This window comes from Myzus persicae, unplaced genomic scaffold (genome assembly GCF_001856785.1).
Source record: "Myzus persicae strain clone G006 unplaced genomic scaffold, MPER_G0061.0, whole genome shotgun sequence".
NCBI classification, from domain to species: Eukaryota; Metazoa; Arthropoda; class Insecta; order Hemiptera; family Aphididae; genus Myzus; species Myzus persicae.
In genome coordinates, this window is record NW_019101158.1 from 73367 (window position 1) to 100059 (window position 26693).

A 26693-nucleotide genomic window follows, 5' to 3' on the forward strand; every position below is an offset into this window, starting at 1 on the left:
CTTAGATAACACACTTACACCCTAAAATATCAATAGGTAATGGGTATTAGATTGTATATCTACGTTAAGGGGCTTCTAATAATTTGTAAACATATTTGATTGCATGTTCGTTTTTTTATAACAATAATATTACTTTTCAGATTTTTATCTGTTTGTACGAACAAAGTAGTAGGTAACTTTTCTTCTTTTTCATAAAGTTTTTATTTTAAAACAATCTAGTTTAAACTAGGTTTTAACATGCTATTTAAGAATTTACATGGGTGCATGCATAGTGCATATTATTAGGTACAGCCGTATTGGCACGGGCTCATAGAACGGAAACATTTTAAGAACAGCAAATTGTGGCCTCATACTTCAATCAGGTATCAAAGCAATGTTTCCATTTTTGTACATTGTTATTCAGTAAAATCCCATTCTAAAAAACAATATAATAATTTGGTTTGATTTTTCGACTATATATTTTTATCGAAACTATAATGTTTTTTCTTAGAAAACTGATTATTATATACTTGTATTTTTATATGTCTATTGATTGCCTAGAAAATTAATTTGAGAAACAACGCTAGGCTCATGATATCATTGATATCCATTATATAGACTATATGTGTGGGTAACCAATTTATGGTAATCTATAAGCCTACTTCTTTCAGTGTCTCAAAAAAAAAAAAAAAAAAAAAAAAAAATGTTAAATTATAATAATGTTACCAGGGTGATATCGAAAAATCCCTTTTCAACCGATTTTTGGTATACATTTTAAATCTCATTCAGAATATTCAAACAACGGAATTAAATGCATTTCTATTCTAAATATACACACAGTGTATTAAAACGAGAAGATACTCTTGCTGATGTGTATTATATAGCTTACCACTTTTGTACCAGCATTTTTCCAATATTGAAGCGAATTTCACATCTACCATGTACTTTCATTTTTGACTATTTATTAATTTTATTTTCGAAACAAAAAATTATAATTTGTAGTATTTTGATTTGTAAATTACAAAAAAAGATATAAAGTATACTTTAGTTAATTATACATCTGTTTTATAGACAATAATTTATAAAATTATAAAATATTATAACATATTGTGTACTCATATTCATTTTATAAGCTTATATGTATATATTCGTATACATTTTTGCTGAGGGATGGGATGAAAAGACGGCGCATTGGGAAGTGTCTGTTAAAGGAGGAATAAAACCTAAATACCTACGCTACTGAATATCTATTATAAGTATTTGTTATTTATGTTTTTAATACTGTGTATGTTTTATATATTTAACGTATTTATTTAACGTACATACCTAACTATAAGCGTAATGTACCAGTGACTTGGTGGACGACATTTACCTAATGCAATTGCTTGCTTTAGAATTTTTTAATTTTTTTTTATTCAAATTTGCGTGGATGAGTGTATAATTTATTATAATAGTATCTTTTTTATACTGAACTATTGATGATGTCCTATTACGAAAAATCTTAATATATAGAGATTATTCATGTCTTCTACATTTTTGAAAAAATATATGTATTGTGTTTTGAGGCATGAGTCTTTTTAAATGTTATACCTTGTCAAATTAAACGTGTATTTATACATGTACATTGTACACATGTGTATATTTCATAAACATTCAACACTGTTTAGAAACAAATTTGGTTCTAACGATACATACTCGCAGTACCGCAACTAGAAAGAATGGGGGCCCAAAAATATCCCTTATTGATTAAGATATAAGCCCCCTGTGGATTATTTTAAATTAATAGTTTTGTTAGGTGGGCTGTGGCCCCTCTCAAAGAATTTTAACTTAAGTTTTGCCTATGCTTATTGGTACAAAACTATTGTTCTAGAACTCATGTTTATGGTGTATCGATTAATATCGGGCTCAGACTTACTATGAACACAGATGTATAAAATATAACTATATAAAGTATTAACGAATTGTTTAATTTAATTATTTACACAATAATAAAATATTTATGAAGTATACACATTACATATATGCACATGTATGAATGGATAATTGTTCAAACAACAAAATATATACCGGGCCATAGTTCAAAATAATGAATATATTTTACAAAAAACGTAAAAAACCACTAATAATCCCTATTCTACATTACTACGCAGGTTGGAGTAATAATCTTTACGACCGAAGCGCAGCCTGTGTCCGCTTAATTGTACTACTCATTACTTTACGTGACGTTTTTTCCCATGTGGGCGGCGGTATCCGTACGAGTTCGGTCTCTTATTCTGATAAATTACTTAAAATAATTAGTCATTGCTAATCTTCATCATGGTTATGGTTAAATCGTGGTCTTCTTACATAATATTATACTGTCAACGCATTAAATTATAATTTTTAATAATTTCAATTTTCAGTAATTTGCATGTTTTGAACCCCTGGGTTTAAAATACACGTTTCTGTTATCAGTTTATCACTATAATCACTTATCAGATACGATTCCTATAAGTGATTATATATATTAAGTCGAAACTTCATGTTAATGTAATCGTGTGCAACTTACTACTTGATAGTTGATGCTTATAGACTATAGTACCTACTTGAAATGTGTGAGTTCTTTTATGTAATGAAATTAAAACAATATTGTTGATATACTAAGTTATTTGAAACTTAAAAGTTATTTTTTATTATTTTAAATTAATGTTTTCAGAAGGTCCATGACTATTAGCAAGCTATAGGTATGTATGTCAAAATCAAAATATGAACAATAACATTATGTATCTACCTATATTTTATTTATCTAAAAAGTATAATTCATAATATAAGTAGCTCTAAAAATGTTATTAACGGCATTAAACACAAAGTAGAGTTTAATCATTATGATCTTGAAGATTTGTGATTTTTGTTATCTTAACCAGTGGCAATTTAGTTTTTCGTATTACCTACTCAGTTAGCGAATGTCATTGTACTTATTTGTTATTAATTCAAAGCAATTTAAATAAAGCGATAAAACTTTATTTTATGTAACAAATAGGTGATTATTAAATAGTGGCTTAGAAACTATAGATACATTTATTGTAGGATAAGTAGTACCTGTGAACACAAAACAAAACAATTTTCTTTAAACCTGTCATGTATATTATTAATATGTTGCTCTTAAGGCTGATAGTCAATTTAAAGTTGTATAAGTTAACATGTATCTGTATAATTGAAGATGATAATTAGGCTGATGTATGAAGGTAATCTGATTAGGACTTCATATGACTTATGTCTTCCTTACAGTAGTAAACAGTTGGAACTTTGAGCTAAAAAACACCTACCCAATTAGATCCAAGTGTTGAAATTATAAATATCTTGTAAAATGTGGGATGATCTATCTTAGGTTTTGTAATGTTTGTCTAAGTCAATAAATAATAAATTAAAAACGAATAGAGTATAAAACAATTTAATTTTAATTTGTTGGTTAGCATTAAATCTAACTGCTCATTACATTAATTTTTTGTTTAGTTTTCATTCGAACGAATATTTAATATAAAGTATAAAACTAAACGCAAAGTTTATTCATAATCAAGCGCAGTTTTCAACTCTGACGTCCGTAACTGTTTTATGAACTGAATATCTTATTAAAACTGACCTAACCCATCAGGTATTAATATTGCATGTATGAGATTTATATGGGTTAATGGTTATATCGATGACTTGATTTGCTTGAAAGCAAAAAAAAATATTGTAGGTCTTTTTGTATTCCGTCTATGAAGTGTCAGGAAGTCAACACTCGTTTCCTGCACTCTATACAAGTTTTGTTCGGCGTCGCGCGTAATTTATTAATATCGTCCACTTCGAAAGTAGTACACTGGCGGCGCGCCACTGCATTATTGTACACTCATTAGACAATTCGAATGGCGTTAAAAAAATTTTTTTCTTCTCTTTATTCCTCGGACGTCTAAGCGAGTATAATATGGCGCAATATACTTACACCGTCTACCAATCGTCGTTGATTGATTGATTATTCGCAGGCAGAAATAGGTTTTCAGAGTAGGTTGTGGTATGTGCAGTAAGGCTGTGAACGCGTCATAACGAGCCGACGTTCAAAAGAAAGCTTCGGTTCTCATCGCACGCGGTCGGTGGCAGTGGTTAATGTGGCGTGGATGAGCGAGGGTGACTGTAAACTAATCGATACGGCGTGACGCGGCACGCTCGAAGGGGAACCGCTAACTCCGTTAGACGCGGGTGGTGCCGACGCGCACATTCCTCTGTCGTTTCGCGCCCGCCGTCGCGTCTCCCTCGCCAGTACCAATCGTCCCGCTGTCGTCCGCCGACGTCCGCCATGCGTCATCCGTCCCGAGTGTTTTGTCGTCACTACTGTTTATGTTACCGCGTTATTGTACACCGACTAGATTGACGACGTTAAACACCGACTGGAAGCTCACTCACAGTCATTACTCAATCGTTTCACCATCGCCGCCATTGGTTGTGGTGGTGCTCGTGCTAGTGTCGCCGTTGAGCGTCGGGATTGTGCGATGCGCAGCGGACCATGACACCGTGTCACAGCGAGACAAGGAGGAAACAGCGGCGGGTCCACGGACTCCAGATGCCGTGGCACCCGCAGCAAGTGGCCGGTTGGCTGGTGCTGGCTTTGTTCGGTGCCTGTTCATTCGGTGTCCTATTGCCTGGCCTCGGGCCTGACATCTAACCAGTCGCGCTGTTCGTCCTGGGCAGCCTGTTCTTCTTACATGTCGTGTCGCACGTGGCTGCGCTGCTCATCGATCCCGCAGACCCACAGCTCCGTGCTCTCGGGGAGAACGGAGAATCGCTGCGGAAGTCCGTCCCTGAGCTGGACAAGACCAAACACGCGCACGTTATCGAGAACGGCAAGTGTCACCTGTGTAATATATACACGTCCGGCCACAGGACCAAGCACTGCGGATCGTGCAATAAGTGCGTGGAGAAGTTTGACCACCATTGCAAGTGGCTTAACCACTGTATCGGTGCTAGAAACTACGTAGCGTTCATCGTGAGCGTCGTGTCGGCTGTGCTCGCATGCTTGGTGATCGTGCTGGTTTCGTCCGCTGAGCTGGTCATCTACAACGCGGACCCGGTACACGTCGAACACTACCTTCGACCGATGTTCGGCAGCAATCAAACCATCCAGGTAAACCAGTTGTTCAGCGTCAGTCGACTTTCGGTGGATCGGAACGTGTTTGTGGCTGTCGCATCTGCCCAGTGCGCATTGGCCCTGGTCGCCATGGTACTGCTACTGCACCTGTGCGTGTTCCACGTGTACATATCCGCGCTGGGAATCACCACGTACGAGTATATCCGAAACTACAGGCGATATCCAGAGTTCGATTCCAGGAACGGCGCAGCTGCGTTATCGTCGTCGTCGTCCCTATCCGACAATCACGCCGCGATGTCTTCGGGTTCCTGCAAGAACGCTGCTGCCAGGAAGTCCGTTATGGCCAAAGTGTACGCTTCAGCGTGTTGTTACGGTGCGGTGACCGCAGGCCGGCACAAGCGGCCGTCATGCGGCATCCACTCAAACCTTAACGGCGCGGGCCGGAACAACCAAGACGCCGATAACCACGACGATATGACCGTTGAGACGGTGGAATCGTACGGTCGCAGTGGTTCCAGTAGACTGCTGAATCCGAAGGACTTGGACCAGGCAAGACCGGAGGACCGCGAGCAGCAGAACACACAACCAAAGTGCCGGTATTGTCTGGAGAAGAACAGGATCCGGGGCGATGGCGCACGGTTCTTCGTTTTGGGCAAACGCCGAAAAGGGTTCTGCTGCTGCTTCCAAAAACCCGAGCCAGTATTTGGTCGAACAGCTGTCGCCGCCGCAACCGCACACCACGTCAAGGTTCCCCCATCGCCGTTTGCTGTCCGCCGGAACCGTGTCATACCCACCGACAATGGTCAGTTATCGTTGGTTGTTGACGAGTGGAAATCATTCAACTCGGGCTCACTTCCGGCCCTGCCACACGCGGCCGGCCACCGTCAGATGCAAAAGATCACGCTCAAGGAGCTAGGCCAGGTGTTGGCATTCGTCGAACAACAGCCTTCAAAAACCAAGCGGCGCAAGGTGGGCAGCGGAAACGGGCAGATAAAACACTCGAAATCGTCGTCCAACCTGTCGCCGATTCACGAGTCGGGACTGTCAAATCCGTCGACGCCACAACTGAAAAACCGTTACCCGCAGACCAGGCCGTGCAGTTGGCTGTCGTCGTCGTCACCACCGTCTTCCTCCCCACACAGCACTTCTAAAAGCGCGTGATTTATGTTTGTGTGGGTTTTCCATATCCAACCCTTTCTCTCCTACGACCCACGTGATGTGTGGACGCGCGCAATTCGCATTTCAATTTTATCACCTGCTGATAGACGGACAAAATATTTTATGAACGATGGCGTTTGGTAATCAAAAACAAAAAATGTAAACAATAATATTATATAATTGTACAACCCTTTAACCGTGCCTGACCCACTGAACTGAATACATTATATTCAGTTCAGTGGTTTGACCTGAAACGACTTAAGTCGGGTCTCCGCGATTTACGAGCGAATCAACGACTATCGTGGTGTCCGTTCACTGATTTTTCTGCTATCTTTCTGCTAAGTGGTGCAGTCGGAAAGTTCTTCTGAATATCCGTGTATAGTATATTATGTGGTACCTATGTGATTTAATACGAACGAATAACAAAAACTATACTGCCTCGATAAGCTAAAATGCCACAAGTCACTAAATAACATTTTTGACAAAAACATTTGTTTTCATATTTTTTATTTCCTTATAATATACTTATACTATACTACCATAATACCTTATACATTTTTTTAGGTACTTTTTACTGTATGAAGTTTTTAAGTTTATAACATATATTAATTTTTACATTAATCCTTACTGTTGGTATCTATACGTTATGGAAACTTGTTTCATAAGTAAGAATATTGTATTTAATTATATCGTTTTTGTTGAACAATATTTTAGACATGAGTTATGACATATCACCTAAATAAGCGGAATTTTAGAGTTTTTAATTTGGCTTGAGTGCTTAACCTCATTTTTTTTAACCTTTGGCATTTTATAGCTTGGGGAAGGCAGTTTATATGTAATCTATGTTATACGTATATGTATAAGTAAATGTGCAAAACCTCAAATAATCGTATTAAAAATAATTTGGATTTGGTCGTTTTTACTTTATAGATACCTATTTAACTTCAGGTACCTACTTAGTATATTATATTATTATAATAAACATTATACTCAAAATTCAAATTCTTATACCTCCCTATATGACTAATGACCTCCAATTATCAATATATTTTTAATGTCACAAGTGATTGGAGTTTCCAAAAATCTTAACAAATAATTTCAACCCATATTTAAAGGAATAATGATGTTTGCGCACACGCGATATTTTAATAGTCATTATTATGTGATACATAGGTACCTAATATATGTCGTCTTTTCTTGTTGTACTATATTAATATTTTAATACTTTTCCATTTTTATAAATTCATTTAAAATTTTAATATATTTAGAAAACATTGTTTATACCAGTTTTTTTGTGAAAACCAAATGTTTGAAGTGTCATGGTTTAGTTTTAAATTTTATTAGCAAATAATGTGTTCTTGAAATTTGTGAAAAATTAAATATATTTTTTCATGGTATATGATGTTTACTGTACAGTGGTTAATTATATCGAAAAATCCTTAGTTGGTGTTATATGTTCAATATATTACATATATATATATTTAATATGTTCAATTTTATACCATCTCTACAATTATTATGTAATATGTATGTTTTAAAAAAATGGAAAAATCCACTGTAAGTCTATTACATCTTAATTTAAAATCTAAAGAACATGTTAGAGAGTAAAATATCTTAATATGTCTGTTTTATTAAAACTATTTATACCGGGAACATTTTTATTTAAAATTTCTTAATTATTACTATTATCAAGATATTGTAATTTGTAGTCTAATAACTAATAATTACTAACAGTGTAATAATGTATCAATAACTTAAAACATTTTTCTATGTACACAATAAAATGTAGCCTTGCGTAGGAAGGAAGAAAGGGTTAAACAGTATATTACGTAATTACGAATTTGTGATAATTATAGTCCAAACCATACAAATTTACTACATTCAACTCTCGATCGTATATTATTTCATTGCCTAAAATAAAAAATGTTTTACCTATTAATTCTCTCCCAATGCCATTTTCAATACCTTCTAATGAGAAAAATGAAAATTGTATATTTTATTTATTTATTCAATGGATTTGTTTTCTTTTTATTGATGAAAATGTGTTAATGAACTTGACATTTCTCGTGAAATTATATAACATCTAAAATCATACTTTTTTTGTACTTTTATTATAAATTTGTATGAGTTAAATTCGTTTAAATTTTAATTAAAAGTATTATTTGTAATATTAATGAATATTTTTCTTATGGTTAGAATTTTTATCACTTGTTTGTTCGTAAACATACCTAATAGATTCCTATTTAAATATTTAAAAGTCAAGTAATATTTACCTATCATGTTGTTTTTGATACATATATACTATACATAAATACTATATAAATATAATATTGTATTATCAAATATTGTGTTTATTTATTTTTGAATAATAAAAATGGTGTCCATATAAGTTATGGTTTTAATTTATTTTCGATTATTTGGATTGCAGTATCTATTTAAATGTCAATAAATACACCTGTGTTTTATTAGATACAATAGGTACTTATTTACATTTTTTAAAATTGAAGACACCTACTGTACTGTATGCTGGGTTGTCAAGTTTTCAATTAAGATAAAATGCTCTATAATTTGTTTGCATATGCCCATTAAGGACGTCGATTCCGGTGTGTTTTTAGTAAGAACACAAGAAAAACTCTCATGGCTTGTAGAATTTATAATATTTTTTTTTACAATTTCCAAAATTATAATTATAGAAGCTAAAATAATATGCATTTGTAATACACAACATTTTTATTTTTCAAACATATTTTTCTTGCACTATTTAAAGTAAAATTAAAATTTTGGACTTTGATCCCACCCCAAAAAGTGATAAAAAATAAATTATCAATGAAGATGAAGATGAAGCTTGGGAGTTTTTCCTGTGTAGTCATTTTTGTGGATTTAATACACCGTATCAACCACTTCCCTATCCAAATATTTATCGGGCTATGGATGAGTGGAAAAGTATAATAACTAATATAGCAACTAAAATATAAAATATAATTTTCAAATTTTTATAAAATTGCTGAAAATTATAAAAAGTGGTACTAACACCCTTAATGATAAAAACTTATTGTAATAAGTGTACATTATTAATGCAAAATAAATATATTACTTATATACTCTATAGCATATACCTATCAACATTTTCTTGATATAAATAAACACAAATAAATGTTCAAATAATACTATTCATTATTTAATAACCTTATATGATAATTGATAGGTAAAACAGAAAATATAAGATGAACATCAAATTGTTATTTTATATATCCTTTGAAATTATAATATTTTCATTCAATTACTTAATTGTTAATAGAATAATTTTACAGTTAAATTAGTTTTTAGGTATAATTAATTGGTACCATGGAGTCAAGAGAAAATGTCTGGGAAAGGCTTGGAAAACCAAAGTATGTACTAGCCCCTATGGTTGAACAGAGTGAACTACCTTGGCGGATGTTATCACGTAAGCACGGTGTTCAATTATGTTTTGCACCTATGTTACACAGTCAGAATTTTGTTCAAGATCGTAAATATCGGAAAGAATTTTTTACTACTTGCCCTGAAGACCGGCCTTTAGTTGTTCAGGTACAACTATAAAAACATAATATTAAAAGGGCCACTCTGCTTGGATTGTCTCCATCTTATAATAAAATTATACAACAAATCAAATTAGTATTTGGGAGAACCAACTTTATGTTTTACACTTAAATATTATTAAGGCGACCTTTTATTTAACTTCAAAAGAAGAATATTGATTTTTTACAATTTTTCAATTTTAAGCAAAATATGAGTTGTTATTATATAAAATATTACCATAAAAATGCTCATATAACTCACTTAAAAATTAACGTATCTCAAAAACTAACGTACATACACAGTTAATGTTTTTTCCTCATATATTTTTAGATTGATGATAGGTCAATTCACTCTAATATTAAGGGTAACAAAATATTATTTCTGCCAAATATTATGTTATACATTGTCATTTGTCATTGTATGTGGAAACAACCCATGCGAGAGTGGTGTCTACATAAGCTATTTTTTTGCAAATATTCCCTTTGTTTTATCAGTTTTGTGGTAATGATCCAAAAGTAATACTAGAAGCTGGGAAATTAGTTGAAGATAGTTGTGATGTAATAGATCTAAACTTGGGTTGTCCACAAGCCATTGCTAAGCGTGGATTTTATGGTTCTTTTCTTCAAGATGAATGGAAACTTATATTTGAAATTGGTAAGTAAGTTCTATTATTTTTTACTTATTAATAATATTAATATGATTGTGATATGCTAAATATCCAACCCAACTAAATACAAAACATGTTTTTACATTGTTATTTAAACATGTTTGAATTTCAGTTAAAACATTGCGAGACAATCTTAAAGTACCAGTGTCATGTAAAATACGTATTTTTGAAGATTTAACAAAAACTATATCATATGCTAAAATGTTGGAAGAAGCAGGTTGTCAAATGTTATCAGTTCATGGTCGGACTAGGGATCAAAAAGGACGGTTAACAGGAATAGCTGATTGGAGTCAAATAAAAGCTGTTAAGTAAGTTAAAAAACATTTGTCAATATTTTGATTTAATTACATATTAAAATAATTGTTTGAAAACTTTGGTTATTAAAAAGTTAGACTACCAGCTTAGACTTCAATTTTTTTTTCTAAAATGTGGTTCAAAATGTTTCACTTGGTTAAAAAACTTAAAAATTAAATTATTATGTTTTTTTTATAGGGAAAATGTAACAATTCCTGTCTTAGCCAATGGCAACATTCTTATACATCAAGATATTGAAAGATGCTTAAAGGAAACTTTGTGTGAAGGAGTTATGTCTGCTGAAGGACACCTTCATAATCCATACATTTTTGACAATCAATCACCTCCTGTTTGGGAACCAGCACTTGAGTACTTAGATCTTAGCCAACAATATCCTTGTCCACTTTCAAATACAAGAGGTCACTTATTTAAACTTTGCTACCACTTGTATGTGAATAAATCTTTGTTTTTTTTAATTATAATGTGGTAATAATTATATTATATTTTTTAATTCCAGATTCAGTCTCCCTGAAAATGAATCAATTAGAGATATATTAGCAAAAGGTCAAAACCGTAACGATTTTAGAAACGCCATTATGCAATTAAAAGTAAAGTATTTACCATATCACGTGGGCGAATTACCATGGAACAACAATCAAAATGGTATACAAATTGAATCACTTAAATTTTGTAAACAAATTACATCCTGACAGTTTTCTAATATAATTTTAGATTATAACTTAACTTTGCCGCCTTGGCTGTGTCAACCCATGGTCCGTGTAATGCAAAAAAGTAATTCAGTTGAACTTGAAACAAACGAAGAAGTAAATAAATCAAAAACAGATGAAAAAGAAGTAAGGGATTCCATTGTTAAACAAAATATATATTAATTTCCTTTCAAAAATTATTTATTCAAATAGAATCTAAAGAGAGGTATTGATGATGAAGACTGTATTGACCCACTAAAATTGTCAAAAAAAAAATTAAAACAGTTAAGTAAATTAAAAAACAAAGAAATCAGGTGTCAAAGAATACTTGAAGAATTATGTTCTGGATGTCGAAATCCAAAGGTACCTCTACAGTTATTTAAGTGTACTTTTAAATTATGTCTAACCCTAATTAAATATATTGATTAATTATTTATTATATTGTTATTAATTTTATATTTACTGTAAAGGGCTTAAAATGTGAGTATAAACTTTGTAAAAAGTGTTGTCGAAGTAAATGCTATTTGGAAATTGCTGATTGTCTTGGTCATCGGATATTAATTAAGACAAAGAAAAAATTATCTCGTCATAAAGAAGGTTTTTAATTTTTATATTTAGTAAAATAATACAAGTTGTATGATAATTTATCCATTTAACAAGAGGCAATGATAACCATTAATCCAGGTTTAAATCTTTACTTAAAACTGTTTCATTTAACAATTTATACAATTTTAAACAGTATTAATTAATTTTTTTCTTATTGAAACACATGGAATTCTAGCATTTTATAACATTTTTGATATTTTTTAGAATTTGTATAAACTAACATGCTTATAGCATACATTACAAATAATCAAAATGATAGTTACATTTTTAACTTACAATCTTATTGAATATAAATTATTATGACACTTTAAATGTATTGTATATCATTTAAATTATCAATATCTAATATTTTGTTATTGTGTTAATTTTCAGAAAAAGATAGCTGTAATCAAATATGCACTGATGTTTCATGAAATCCAAAATTAAGAATGCAATAAACTGATAAAATGTTAACAATTTTTATGAATGTTTTATTATTTCTTACATAATAGTAAAAAATGATATTTATTAATTGTTATTTTAATTTAATTAATAAATAATAAATAAACTCTACTATTTTTTTTTTTTTTTTAGTTTATTAAAATGTTTATAAAATGCACTCAGTTGTATTTAATTAAACAAACTCATTTTGCAGGATTAGTTGCAGTAAAGCTTATTACAGGGGCAGTTTGAAAGAAATATGATTAGTGGTGTGTACGGTCCATCATCCTTCTAAAAGGGAGAAACTTTTTCTGGAATTCATGATAAAAGGAACCGTTAATCTATAAATGAATGAATTTAAATTTTCAACATTAATCATTATTAGTTACCCTTGTCAATAATACTTGATGCATTTCATCTATAGTAATTATACGTAATGGTCAGCAGATACCAAATGTTTGACCCCTTCCTCCCTATTAAATTAAATAAATTGGGTGAACAGCACGTTTGCGCCAACAATTCCATATTCAAAACCCCTTTGACTTGCCTTGATGATAATGTTTATAGGTACCTATTTATAAAGACTACTGAAATTTTAATGTACCTAGTACACTTATTATTGCAAAAATATATAATTTGAGTTGTTTGATATGTAACATTGAATTCCATTTATACATTTTAGACCAATTAATAAAATAGTGTACAAAGTTGAAACTGCATACCTGGTATCTATTCTAAATAGACCTTAATATTGTGATTAATGCAATATGTGCGTAAGTACAATTAGAAATATTGCATTAATTATAATATTATTATAGGTAGGTACCTATTACAATAATATTAAAGAATAAAGTTATTAATTATTAGATTTTAGATTCTGGGCTGAGCCATGAGTGTATTGATTTTACAATGATGTGTGTTGTAATAAGAACTTATGAAGAACTTACATTTTGCATGCTACATTTAAAACTTGTTGATATTGCCTACATAAAACCCCTTTAAAATGCTTGATCTGATTACGGATTTCGTCTACAACTGCCTGCACTAGTTTTAAGTTTTAACTGTCTTCAGTGTACGTAACTTTTACTGTGTAAACAACTAGAACCACTAGCCAAAGTGATTCTATGAAAAAATACTGTACATTTCATTTTCTTGTGCTGTAATTTATCTACGCAATACGCGCTCCTATGTTTAGATATTATAAAAATGGAGTGAATTTTTTCACCCCGAATTCGGAACTTCTAAATATTCACTTATAAATTATAATATATGGAGTTCAAGGCCATACATAAAAGGGATCAAACCCCTCGCCATCCTAAAAATTTGTTCTGAGCACGGCCTAGATGTTGTGGGCAATTAAAATCTTATTTATAAAGACGACGACTCTTCGTCACTTCATTTTAATATGCGTTTATTTATTATAAATTATAAAGAGCGGGTGAATCGCTGTTTTTAAGTATTTCAGGATTTGCGGAAAACCATCACTAGAAGACGAGGCCACGGAATCGCATAACCCGTCCGTTTTAACTTTACTACTATAGCATAGATAGCGCGATGCGTAGTCCATTCATTATTTTTACAACAACAACTTTAATCGTCCGTCCAACAACAATAGTAATCGTATCGCTCGTTATCTGCATCCTTCACAATTATAGTAGTAAGTTCTAGCAGCAGAAGCAGCTGCATATTATGTAGCCTGTAGAACTTAAAGAAAGAAGTGTTTCAAATTTTCAAGTACAGGCAACGGTATTGCATTTTCCGTCCTACTTCCGCTACATTATGATTTAAACGTGTTTGATTTTTTTGTTACTCTTCGTTATCAGTTCTGTAAAATATCAGTTGTCAGAGTCGCACTCGGAGTGCGTCGTTATCGTCTGCTTGTACATCATTTTATTATATTTAGCTTATTTATTAAATTACATTACATTTAATTACACACTTTCGTTTTCATTTGCAAATTGCAGTGTTAAATCGAAAACGACCACAAACTATCATGCAGTACAAACCGGCCACCGCAAGTCGAAGAAGAATTGTTTTATGAACAACATCAGGACCAATTATTTATTATTATTATTTTCATAATTGTTTTCCGATTGATCGGAATGATTATAATTGGGTACCTGTTGTTGTGAAATAATAATGTTTTAATTGTCTGCAATTCGTGACCAAGAAATAATAGAAAAAGTAATAATAATCATTAAAATAACGATAAAACGAAAAATGACACTAAACTAACACATATGTTTGATGTTTAACACTATGTAATTCAAAATAATTAATAAAACGTTTTAAAACCTTTTACTAACCTCCCTTCATTAATCGTTAGCTGCTGATTGCGATTACAATTTGCGATTATTTCTTGCTGAATTAAAGTTTTCAAAATAAGACCACCACCAATTGTGATAATTTCCTTTGATAGACAGCACAATTAGCTGACCATTGAAATTAATTAATTAAGTATGTATTTCTGTTATATGAATAAAAAACTAGAGTAATTATGGAAGATCAAACTTTATTGCAAGACTTGATGGAATTGGCCACGCACATGCGACAAGAACGACTCTTCACTCAGTACGAGTTAAACAATTTGCAAACACTGAATGAGCAGGTGAATGTTTATAAATTACTGTAATGTTGTTCAAATATTTACTCTTGCAAGTCTTATTAATTAAGTTTTATTATTTTAGGTCTTATGTTGTTACGTTTTATTTAATCATGTAACCGACCTATTATGAACAATTTTTTTTGATTTTTAATTGAAAAATATTTTTTATCAATAGGTAATTAGTGTGTCAAATAGATTGGCCCAAGAAGCGTGGATAACAACTCAACAGCGAATAAATCTCAACAAATTAGTCTTGTCAAATCCAGATTGTACTCCCGCTGATTGTTGTGAAACCTCTCAACACCTGGACGATGCACATTTTGTTGAAGTGCATGAATCAATTGGTTATGATGTAAGTCTGTGTTTTTACAGTAATTTAATTAATTAATTAATACATTTTGTTTGTAGAATGCACAAGGGTTTGGTGTTCTAGTGCAAAAATTGCGTAAAAATCCAAAATTACTAGCAAGCTGTTTAGCTGCTGGAGACCGATTATTTACCAACAAAATGCCAGAGATTGTGAATTGCACTTTATCTGGTGTATTTGGATCCTGTCTGATGGCCGAGGATAATGTCTTAATATTAAAATTACTCAGACATTTGGCTGTGTTACAATTAATACCTGCAGATAACCCTCGCAGGTTTGCCTTTTTGATAAAGTAGAATATATAATGTATACAATCATATAATGTGTATATTGTGTATCCATTGTTAGATGAAAATTAAAAATTAAAAAATAAAAATAAATGCCTAAATATTTTAGGGTATTAAGTCACGGATCATGCGCTTTTTCAAGATTGTATTCTGCATTCCACGGAAGTTTGTTTTCCGCAAAATTATTTTTGACTGCTGCCTTTCATGATCCCATTATGCAGTTGTTAAAAGACGAGGAAAAGTACCTAGATATTGACCCAGATAAAGCTCAACTAAGGTAAATAAATCATTAACTTGATTTACAAATAAAATATATTGACATTGGATTATTGACATTTAATTTACTTGTACATTTTGAAAACGTATTCCATAGTATATCCATATTAAAACTTAGGTTACCAGTAAAAAAAAAACTTAAATTTAATTATTTTACATTTTAACTGCTTTTTTTTCACCAACAATATAAACAACATGCCTAAATTGCTTAACTAGTATCGTGTTCATATACCGAAGCAGGTGTACCTAAAGGTGCTATTTCGTCCCCAATTCTCTTAAGTATATATGCCCTTATACCTTAGTAGCCGAATTTGCTTCTAAAATCGTTTTGACTTCTAATGACAACCCCTTTGTCGCCAGCTTATGCATGCAAAATCTGAAACCAATTTAGGCCTATGGGCTATGGTATTCGATTATGAGGAATTGCAAAAAAATCAAATATTTACAAAATGCAAATGTCCCAATCCATATCACTTTGTTTATTTACTAACCCACCCTTCTATGTTTTAAATCACACTCTAACAAATTATCTCGTTGAGTGTTACTGCTGAGTAACTACTCCCCTCAAGCATTCATTGTCAACATATATTAACTCTCATATACTTATTGTAATTATGTTGAAAGATCGTATGTATACTTATAAATGTTAAAACAATAATTTTTTAATACATAAAAATTAATGATTGGTACGCTGTCACCCTACAAGATATTGTTCGATTACTCTGCTTATCTAAGCTTTAAATACTTACAACTCATATATTGATCATCCTGATTTCAATGTTTTCTTATCAAGATACCCAGAAAAAAAAATTTGTTTTCAAATGACTTGAAACCATGTAAAAAAAATATTTTCAAAAACATTAATACTTTTTGAGTAATGAGTTTCTTTCGTAAAATGTACTACCCTGTATATGTCTACATGTTTTATTATTGGTACAACTTCAACAGCTTAAGTTATTAACTTACAATAATATCTAATACTAATGCTGCATATGAACAAATATATTGATAAATAAAAAAAAATTTGTTTTCCTAGAGTACGGTATACATATCAATATATTTAAGAAATAAAAATTATATTTTAGTAACATGTACATCTATAATGGTTTATTGTAATTTAATTTTTAAATTTAATTATGTAACTAAACAATTAGGCTTTTAATATCTATTTTTTATATTTACATGTTGTATTAATTTAAAATTTTAGATTTTCTCATCTCAGAACATGCAATCTTGAAGAAAGTTCAGAATATAATTTAAAATTGCAAAACTATAGAAAATCTATTGTGGAACAACTGGTTGCAATTGCTTCAAAATTTATAAATAGTCTCAATGAAAGTCTTTACTGTTTTCCGAGTTCAGTGTGTTGGCTTGTGAGGCAAATTCATACATTATTAACTGCTGGAAGTACTTTGACTGAAAAACAAGTATTATATATTTTATATTTTATAATTTAACTTAGATGTATAATTTCTAATGTAATTATATTTTATTTTAGATTTATGGTATCTGTGTAAATCTAGTTTTTACATATTTTATTTGTCCAGCAATCGTAAACCCCGAACCACATGGAATTACTGATGCTGATATTACTCAAATTGCACGTTATAATCTTATTCAAGTAGCCAATATAATTCAAATGTTGGCTATGTGCAAATATGAGCCAATTGATAATAAACTTCAAGATTTGTACCGACACTTCAATAAGGATTGCATTTCTAGCTTGATGGAAGCTCTATTAAAAACATCATCACGAAATTCTTTGAATGATGAAAATCTAACTATTAATTCTAATGTTAAACTGGAAAACTTAATTAGATCCGTTGCTTTATTTACCGAAGACGAACTTCAAACTTTTGTAAGCATTACAAGGCAGCTATTACTATAACCTATAAGCACTAAAAATTTAATTTATAGGTAAATTTCCTAAATGTGGTTTCAAATGATGGAACATTGAGCGAGTCAGATAAAAAAGAATTGGCTGATTTATTAATGAATATGCCTATAATGTGGCCTGATAATAATTCAAATGATAAATTTCAATTACCCATCGAACAGAAAAAGCTTGGGATTCTTAGTAAAACTGGTAAGAAATTTATTTTACACTTTTTATGCTTTGTGTATACATAGTATATTATATACGTCACTGTAAATATGCGTAAAACTATACAAATACTCTGTAAAAAACATGTTAATTCTAAAAATAAATAAATACATATATATTTTAATTAATTAATGTACTTACTGTTTACATACTAATAAACTAAATGTTACTTTTAATTATCTTTTAAGCTAAAGTTACCAAGCGTTATACTAATATCTATAAAGATTAAATTCAAAATAATGACTTAATTAATATTAGCTATATAATTAGCAATAATAATTTTATTGCTATTATTGAACCTAAAATGGAGACAATTTTCAATCGGTTTTATCCAGACTGGAAGAAAAAATCGACAATATACTTAAGGTCACCTATCAACGTCACTTTTAATTTAACATTTAATTTTTCTATCCAAAATTCTCCAACATATTGAACTGAATTTTAGATTTGTACAGAGGGATGAATGCATTGATTTTACTATGTTGTGTGTTCTTTTCTTTTTTTTGTGTCTTTGTGCACGATAAATAATCAAACTAATTAATAATAAATAGTCAACTTCAGTACCTTTTCTGGTGGAAAAGTGAATCTAATTTTGGATGTGTCTTAGGAAAAATGGAAATTATTACTCAAAATCAGTTTTTTACCAAATTATATATGTTTTTTTTTGGTGACTATTTACTTTTCTGGAGTGAACTCCACTTTCAGGGGGCGCTGTGCAGGTGCACCAGTTGCACTGCCCTTGCACGATACTGCTCTTAAGTTTTTCTATTTATAAAAACAACAAAAAGGTTTTCCAACTGGGAGTTAAATTAATTTTTTTATTTAATATTAATTTTTACAACATTGGATATTCACCTGTAAATCAATGATTTCTCATCAAACGATTTTCTTATTTGGTTGTAATTCGTAAACAAATAACAATAGATGTAAATTTTTTTGTATAAAGCAAAATATACTTGTACATTTAAATATGAATTGAGGCCCACCGAAAATTTGCCTGGCTTCCCTGTGGCCTAGTCTGCCACTAGTTGTATTCATTGTTTGTATTTCTTAAAATGTGTATACAATTTCAATTTATTTTTATAATTTAAAAAAAAAATGTTATACCTAATATTTATTCTTATTTTATTTCTTTGATAATACTGTTACTTTTATTATACTTATTAGTATTGTTGTATTTTCTTAATATCTCACATCACAGCCCTAAAGGTTTTAGTGGTTAAGCCAATATTATTTGATTTTTTAAAATTATATAAATGGTTATTATTATTGATGAATAAATAAATATTATTTTTTCATATTTTAGCTGCTTCGTCTCTCGGAAAGGTTTTACCAAACACAAATATTTTAAATTTTTCCAATTCAGAAGGTTTGAATGACGATGATGACAAATTTAAAAAAGATTTTGATCAAAAAGTACTCATTGTTCCATTTGAGAATACATTTAACTCGGGCATTGGCTTATTACCTGAGCATAAGGTTTTAGAAATTGAAAAATCAAACCTCGAAGAAGATGGCGAGCAAAACAATAAACTTTATGAAATTGTAAAGAAAAAAGAAAAACCTCTACATTCTGTATCCCATGAAGGTTCTATTGGTAAGAATTAATAAATATCAATTCACTAACAAATTTCAGTATCATTAAAACAACATTTATTTTATAACAACTAAATATAAAATTTTTCTTATTTTTTATTTCACTTTAAAGTGGACACTGGAAATACTAGTGATTATTTAGAAGTTGTTTCTGAGGCTGCATCAAACCATAGTGTTCCGTCATCTGTGGAACTTGACCAGGATCAAAATGATAATTTATCAGACATGATTTCTGCAAATGTATCAGGACGAGGAACACCGAATATATCAGGTTAATTTTGTTTATAATTTCATGCTAAAAATGTTAAGCTATATTATTTTAATTAATTAGGGCGTGATACACCGTCGTCACAAGTTACAGAAAATGAAGATATAGCTAATGGTCCTCCAACACCATCTGCTCGTATAAATCCATCAGCAAAGCAATGTAAATTTGATCTAGATGATAAATTTGGCAAATTTGAAATAAAATCTAAGATGCAAGGTAAACATATTTTGTTGAATACTTTTTAATTATTTTCTAAGTATGATATTTTATTGGAGTTACAATATGAAGAACACATGTTCAAAGTCATAAGTCATAAACTCATAACATTTAAAAAGAACAGAAACATATTCTATAAAAAAATGTTCCTTATTATAGATCAAAATATAGATTAATATATGACTATGGCATAAATCATAATACTTTAATTAAGTATTATTCCTTGAAGGATGTGCTTTCAGTAGTTTTTATAATACTAAATTTAAATTTAAAAAAAATTATACTGTTAAGCATTTTTACTCAATGATTTAGATCGAGAAAATTAAACAATAAATATTAAATTTTGATCTTGATGGTATTTTACTTTTACAAATATTAAGGGATGGGACGTGATGAAACCACATCATCCATGGTATCAGACACGTGGAGTATGGATGTTTTAGCAAGTGATAATGAAATACTCGATCAGTCTGATAGATCTCAAATTAGTGTTCAACTTCCACCACTACCACAATCACAAGCCATTCCTAATAATCAACAAGTTAATAGTTTTTATACATTTTAAGTGTTTTTTGTTTTCTAACTTGATTACTAACTATGGAATAATTTAAATTAGATATTGGATATTAATGAAACTGCGTCTGAAGCCTGGAGTACAGATGTTTTTGCTTCTGACACTGATCGATTGGCTGAAGTTGATACTGACGATACAGCTAGTGTTGCAAGGTAAAGATAACTTCATTATTTTAGTTTTTACTTAATTGTTTTTTTTTAGATCTGATTCAGATGTATTTTCATTTTATGATTATGCACATAAGTAATTTTATTGATTTTAAAATTTATCATATTTGGTTGTAATTTTAGATCTGACGATATGTTAAGATATGAGTTAGAAAGCCGAGGAGATATGGATGGAGCTGATGATTCTTCAAATTATCATTACTGTAAAGTTGAAGTTTAAATATTTTTTTATTAAATCATTTTGAATACATTTATTATACATTAACATTTATTATTTCATACTTTAATAGTTAAATTAACTGTTATAATTTATTAAATTAATTTTCATATGTATTTCTAGCACCAAATGTATTTAGACCTATAGCAGAAATACAACAAGAGAGTATCTTACGGTCTGAAAATGCTTCGTCGTTTAACAATAGAGCGCAAAGACGAAAAGTGTCTGACAGTAGTGCTGAATCAAATACTAATAAATTTATTGGTTCTCCTGATGATGTCCCATCAACTAGAATCGAAACAGGTTTAAATGTATCTAGATCTGCATTTTCTATGGTGTCCACTTCTTGTGAACAAACACCTACTGGACCACCCAAACTCTCTCATAGACTACAGCCATTATCTAGTCAAGAAGTAAATCCTATTTTAAAAATTGTTTATAATATACTGATATTTTGATTACTGGTCATAGGCTTCAGTTGATGATGGTGATACAAATATGGGCTTGCATATGAGTTCCTGTAGTTTAGCATCTACTAGTAGTAGCAGTGGCAGCAGTCTGGGAGCAAAACCCAAACCTATGTTAATGAATGGTTCAGTTGTAACAATGAAAACTAATATCAATACTGTGCCAATTAATACTAAAATGGGAAATAGTGGAAATTTAATCACAAAAAGTATTAGTTTTGATAAAACAGCAGAACGTGGTGATAGAGAAGGATATGAAGACGATAGTAAAAATAAAAAAGGGTTTTTCAAAAATTTCAAGATTTCTTTTAAAAATCGACGAGGAAAATGGTACAGAAATGATGAATTAGGGTAAATTTCATAATATATTATAATAAAAACTATAAAGAGAGTACTGATATTGTTATTATTTATAGCTATGATCCATTACAAGGCTGTAGTAATAGTAGTGGAAATGAATTAATGTTGAATAATAATTTATCTGAAAATCTTCTTCTTGATGGTTAGTTTATTATTATTTTTAGCTTTATTTATCTGTGATATAATTTGATTTTGTTCTTTATCAAATATTTACTAATTTTGATCATTTAATTTTTAATTTTATTTACCATCAAACAGAATCTTCCGAAGATATATTAGCCAAGTACCGTAAAAAACCTAGCAATATATTGAGTACAAATGAAAAGAATTCTAGTCAAAAATCAGGAACTTCAAAGAACGATGAAGATTCTATGTTAGAGTTAAACCAAAATATTGATTTTGAAAAATATTCATTTGATGATGCCAAAAAGAAATTGCGACTTGTGTTGAGTACCGTTGACATACAATATGTCCCCTGGTGTAATGAAACCGAATCTAAACCTATGGTAAAATTATAATAATATAAACAGTACATTCGATTAAGACTTCAATTCAATTGATAAATAATTGCATAAATTGATTGTTTTGAATAGTTAAATACGTGGCGAGATAAGGATAATGAAGTTGTTGGCTTATTACAATACCAACTGGCAGAAGCTACCAATCTTAACGATCATTTTATATCAGCTAGACTTCACGAAACAATCAGGTGTATGAAGATGTTTGATACACACAGGTAAGACATAGAAAAAAAATATTGTTTTAAAAATGCACAGGTCTTAATTTATAGTACTTAATTACTACTTTATATATTATTTATTAGTTGTCAAAAATTAATTGGTGCATTGAAAGAGGACTATAAATCTAGAGCGCCCTATATTACATATCTTGTGAAGTGTAGAAAAACATTATTAACTAGTATAGCCCAGTTAAACAGGTACCTTGAACATTAAATTCTATTGTTGAATATGTATGTAATTGTTTCTCACTTTTATGAATTTGTTATAAGACTATTGGAACAAATCAAATGTGATCGTGAAGTGTGCCATCAATTTTTGATTACAAAATGCGTGCAGATATTTCTAGAACAAAACAATCAATTGATTTTGGAATTTATTGATGAATTTGAACAAAGCAAGTTAGCTGACGAAAAAAATCAACATCTTAATAGTTTTTTGTCAACACTTGAAATTGAAATGAAACGCAACAATATTTGGAAAAGTAATCTATTTATTTAGTCTATTAAACTGTCAATAAGATTAGATTATGAGCGAAGCAATGAATGTATTTGTCATCACTTTTTGGGATTGAAAAATTGCTTTGATTTTCTTCGACATCATTTTTTCTGGTTGGAAAGTGCATCTAGTTGGTACTTTAGGGGAAAAAAGTAAAAATTCCCAAAAGTGTTCAAAAGCATCAGAAAAAAACAAACAAACAATTAAAAGGATGCTATACTGATATTTGTTGTTTCTGTTTTAAAAGTGCGTAACATAGCAAATTGTACGCTCAGTAGATCATGTTTAGCTCTATTAGTTTAAAAATTAGAGTGAATTGACCTCTCATAAAATTTAAAGGTGAGATTATTATCTGAGGCTAGTTTTAAAGCCAGTTATAATTATTTTCAAATGTATAAACAATTTACAATTTTAAAATACTTATAACTCACTTTAAAATTAAAATAGATAAAATAAAAAGCCCATGAGATGCCCTGAATAATAATGTCACATTTAAATTGTATAAGAAAACAATTTACTCTAATTGTACCAATTAACTTAGCTAAACTCGATCTGCTGAACTTAAAATGTCCTATGTTATAAACTTGTAGGAGGAAGACAACAAATGTCAGTGTAGTGTCCTTTTAAGGAAAAACAAAGATTCTTATGCAAAACTAGGTTTTGAAAAAAAATCGATGTTTTCTTTTTAGTTTATTTCTAAAAACTAATCATAGCTAAACAAAATGCTCACTTAATGTTTATATTAGCAATTTCTATGCACTATACCTACAATTTTTAAAATATTGCGATGCTTTTTGAGTTATTTATAGGGATACAATTTCTAGTTCATTCGTTTTTTTTTAAATTATTGTTGATAAAAATATGTCTGTTAGCTCAAAAGACATGAAAATGTAATACAACATTCCTGATAAATTGTTTATGGAAATTTAAAAAAAGTTGAGCTGAGGTCAACTTTCATTTTTTATGAGCGTCTAAAATTAAAATATTAACAAAACCCTTATAATTTAACAAATCCTCTTACAATTTATTATATTAAAATTATTTTGTTGTTATTAACTGTAGGTATTTTGCATCAAATGTTTATTTTATAATTTTCTATACATGATGAAATTTATCAAAATATTTTGACTCATTTTGAGTTATTTATAAACATATGAAATTTTTAATTTTTTTAGTTTTTTATGCTATAACTTAAATAATATTAAAATTGTATTTGTTGGGTCAGAAAGCTTGAACATTTAATACAATGTTTTTAAGTTGTTATAATAGAAGTTGATAAATATTGAAGATCCATATGCACAGTTTTTTTTTATAAGTATATTAAGTTCAAATGTTATCAACATTTATAAAATATTCAATAATTATAGCTATAAATTGGTAATGTAAAACAAGGAATTTCATAAATGTTCTTACTGTAGCCAAAAATCTAAAAATATAAAAATACAGTTATTTTTTAAAAGCATTTTAAGTACAAATTTGGACAAAATTACTTATTAAAACCAAGAATAATGATTTTAGGTATCTTGTTATAATTTAAAAATATTATTCGTAGGTACTTGAGACTTTTAGTATACATTATTATATTTGTATACAATGACATTTTTAGATGCAATTTATTTTGGCAAATATTAATAAGTAAAATAAATTACTTTAATCGCAATAATATCATAAAATGTACTTAGTTATGTTATAGGCTGATCGTCTTCTCTCAGAATCTGTTTTTGTGTACAGTAATTATTTAATTCAAATTTAACACATCCATTAAAATGTATGGTGATTCTTTAGACGCCTGATGTACAGCTGAGCCTAACCTACTTACCTGCTTTTTTTACTTATTTCTACTTGTGTATTATTGTGCAAATATTAAACTTCATAATGATTTTATTGATAATGTCTAAATACCAACTTTGCTATTAAATGTTTATAGGTGCCAGCTATGATCAAATTGATGATGCAAAATTAACAATTGAACGAGCAATTATTAGTAGAGTATACACATTAGCAATGTACCCTAATGGTGATGCAGATTTTTATAGGGATCAGTAAGAGAAATTAAATTTTTAAATTTTATTACTATTTTTATTATTATTTCAGTAAATATTTAAGATCAATGTTCAATTATGTAATTTTAGAGTTTTACGAGAGCATATGTCTAATTTGTCAAAGAATTTAGTCCCTACGCACAATGATTTACGTATTCCTAAAGTATGTAGTCTTTTATTTTAAAAAACAATTAGTAAAATTAAAAATACACTGAATTGTTTTAGGAATTTCATTTTGAATGCCCTTGGCCTTCTGCTCAAGCCGAGATTTCAGCAATTTCGGCGTACAAGACACCAAAAGACAAATTGCAATGTGTTTTTCGATGCACTACAACCCTTTTAAATCTGATGTCAATGGCCGGTGAACATGGCAATTTGCATCCAGCTGCGGATGATATAGTACCAGTCCTAGTTTATGTTCTTATTAAAGTAATTAACAGTTAAAATTATTAATTAATACCTAGGTATTTTTAAAATGTATGGTACCTTTTGTTTCTTTTAGGCAAATCCCCCATCATTGTTATCTACTGTTCAGTATATAAATAGCTTTTATGGTGATCGTTTGGAAGGCGAAGAACATTATTGGTGGATACAGTTTTGTGCCGCGATTGAATTTATTAAAACAATGAACTAAAAAGAAGTTGTACCAAGGTTTGTATATGTGGTTATATAATATACATTTTATTTATTTTATGTGTATTTTTATTTTTTATTATCTGTCGTCTTTAGTTTGTTGACATCTCGGTATTTTAATAGGTTTTCTTCAGTTGCATAAAAAAAATACCAATATCTCATATTAATTAATTTGTCATTGTATTCTAATAATATTCCCAAAATTATTTGTACTAGTTTATTTGATGATATTACTTCAATGTCTAAATCGTATATATATATTTGTAGTTTATGAAATATTTTTAGCCAATATTTATAATTTTTCATTTATATAATTTGCCTCCTTAACTGTTATTATATTCAACTTAATGAATTAAAATGTTTATTTAATTTTACTGAAATTATTATTGTATACAAATTTTATTTAATATTATGATATAAATTTAAAAAATATATATATATATATTGTAAAACACTTTGAATAGATATTACTGCTATGCTATAAAAATAAAATATTATTAATTCAATTATACTGATACATTTATTTAATATTTAATAATTGTTTTTTATTATTAACTTATCGATTCAAAACCAATAGTTAAGTAAATTATTTCTCCGAATCAGAAGATTATTTTAGTGAGAAATAAAATAAAATATTCCAATCAATAAGATTAGAATACAAATAGAAACAAATAAATGTTCTCGCCTCTTTCTACTACAAAAATCATTACCAAACTAATACAATTAATTAAATGTTTTCCTTGCATTGTATTAATGGAAATATACTTAAAACCACTGATACTTTGTAAT

General features: G+C 29.8%; 3 protein-coding genes across 12 annotated transcripts; all 3 read left to right on the forward strand.

Annotated features, from left to right (window-relative positions):
• Window positions 1–2449: 2449 nt before the first annotated feature.
• Window positions 2450–12577, forward strand: LOC111027992 (tRNA-dihydrouridine(16/17) synthase [NAD(P)(+)]-like). 5 transcript variants are annotated; one of them, XM_022306512.1, is made up of 11 exons: window positions 2451–2573; window positions 2675–2702; window positions 9559–9805; window positions 10291–10450; window positions 10576–10771; window positions 10956–11204; window positions 11275–11420; window positions 11490–11611; window positions 11678–11827; window positions 11935–12061; window positions 12443–12577. In XM_022306512.1, exons 3-11 carry the CDS (start codon window positions 9584–9586, stop codon window positions 12481–12483), a joined length of 1413 nt encoding a protein of 470 aa, XP_022162204.1. In that variant the 5' UTR covers window positions 2451–2573; window positions 2675–2702; window positions 9559–9583; the 3' UTR covers window positions 12484–12577. The 5 variants fall into 5 exon arrangements, with proteins under 5 accessions (XP_022162205.1, XP_022162204.1, XP_022162203.1 ...); XM_022306511.1 differs by having other exon boundaries at window positions 9566–9805; XM_022306513.1 differs by having other exon boundaries at window positions 2450–2702; window positions 9550–9805.
• On the forward strand, window positions 2729–7786 carry LOC111027991. The gene is given in 1 exon segment (XM_022306508.1): window positions 2729–7786. A coding segment is annotated over 1 exon segment (1743 nt). The 5' UTR covers window positions 2729–4498; the 3' UTR covers window positions 6242–7786.
• A 1525-nt stretch (window positions 12578–14102) lies between the features above and the next one.
• Window positions 14103–26130, forward strand: LOC111028013 (GTPase-activating protein and VPS9 domain-containing protein 1). 6 transcript variants are annotated; one of them, XM_022306542.1, is made up of 26 exons: window positions 14103–14236; window positions 14455–14674; window positions 14981–15098; window positions 15271–15447; window positions 15504–15736; window positions 15859–16026; window positions 17233–17452; window positions 17524–17883; window positions 17943–18111; window positions 19436–19726; window positions 19838–19996; window positions 20057–20209; window positions 20590–20750; window positions 20826–20935; window positions 21074–21153; window positions 21291–21580; window positions 21639–21985; window positions 22051–22136; window positions 22253–22500; window positions 22588–22730; window positions 22818–22931; window positions 23004–23215; window positions 25157–25271; window positions 25362–25434; window positions 25497–25700; window positions 25774–25905. In XM_022306542.1, exons 3-26 carry the CDS (start codon window positions 14988–14990, stop codon window positions 25903–25905), a joined length of 4356 nt encoding a protein of 1451 aa, XP_022162234.1. In that variant the 5' UTR covers window positions 14103–14236; window positions 14455–14674; window positions 14981–14987. The 6 variants fall into 6 exon arrangements, with proteins under 6 accessions (XP_022162234.1, XP_022162232.1, XP_022162231.1 ...); XM_022306540.1 differs by having other exon boundaries at window positions 14107–14370; XM_022306539.1 differs by having other exon boundaries at window positions 14107–14674.
• The last annotated feature ends 563 nt before the right edge of the window (window positions 26131–26693 follow it).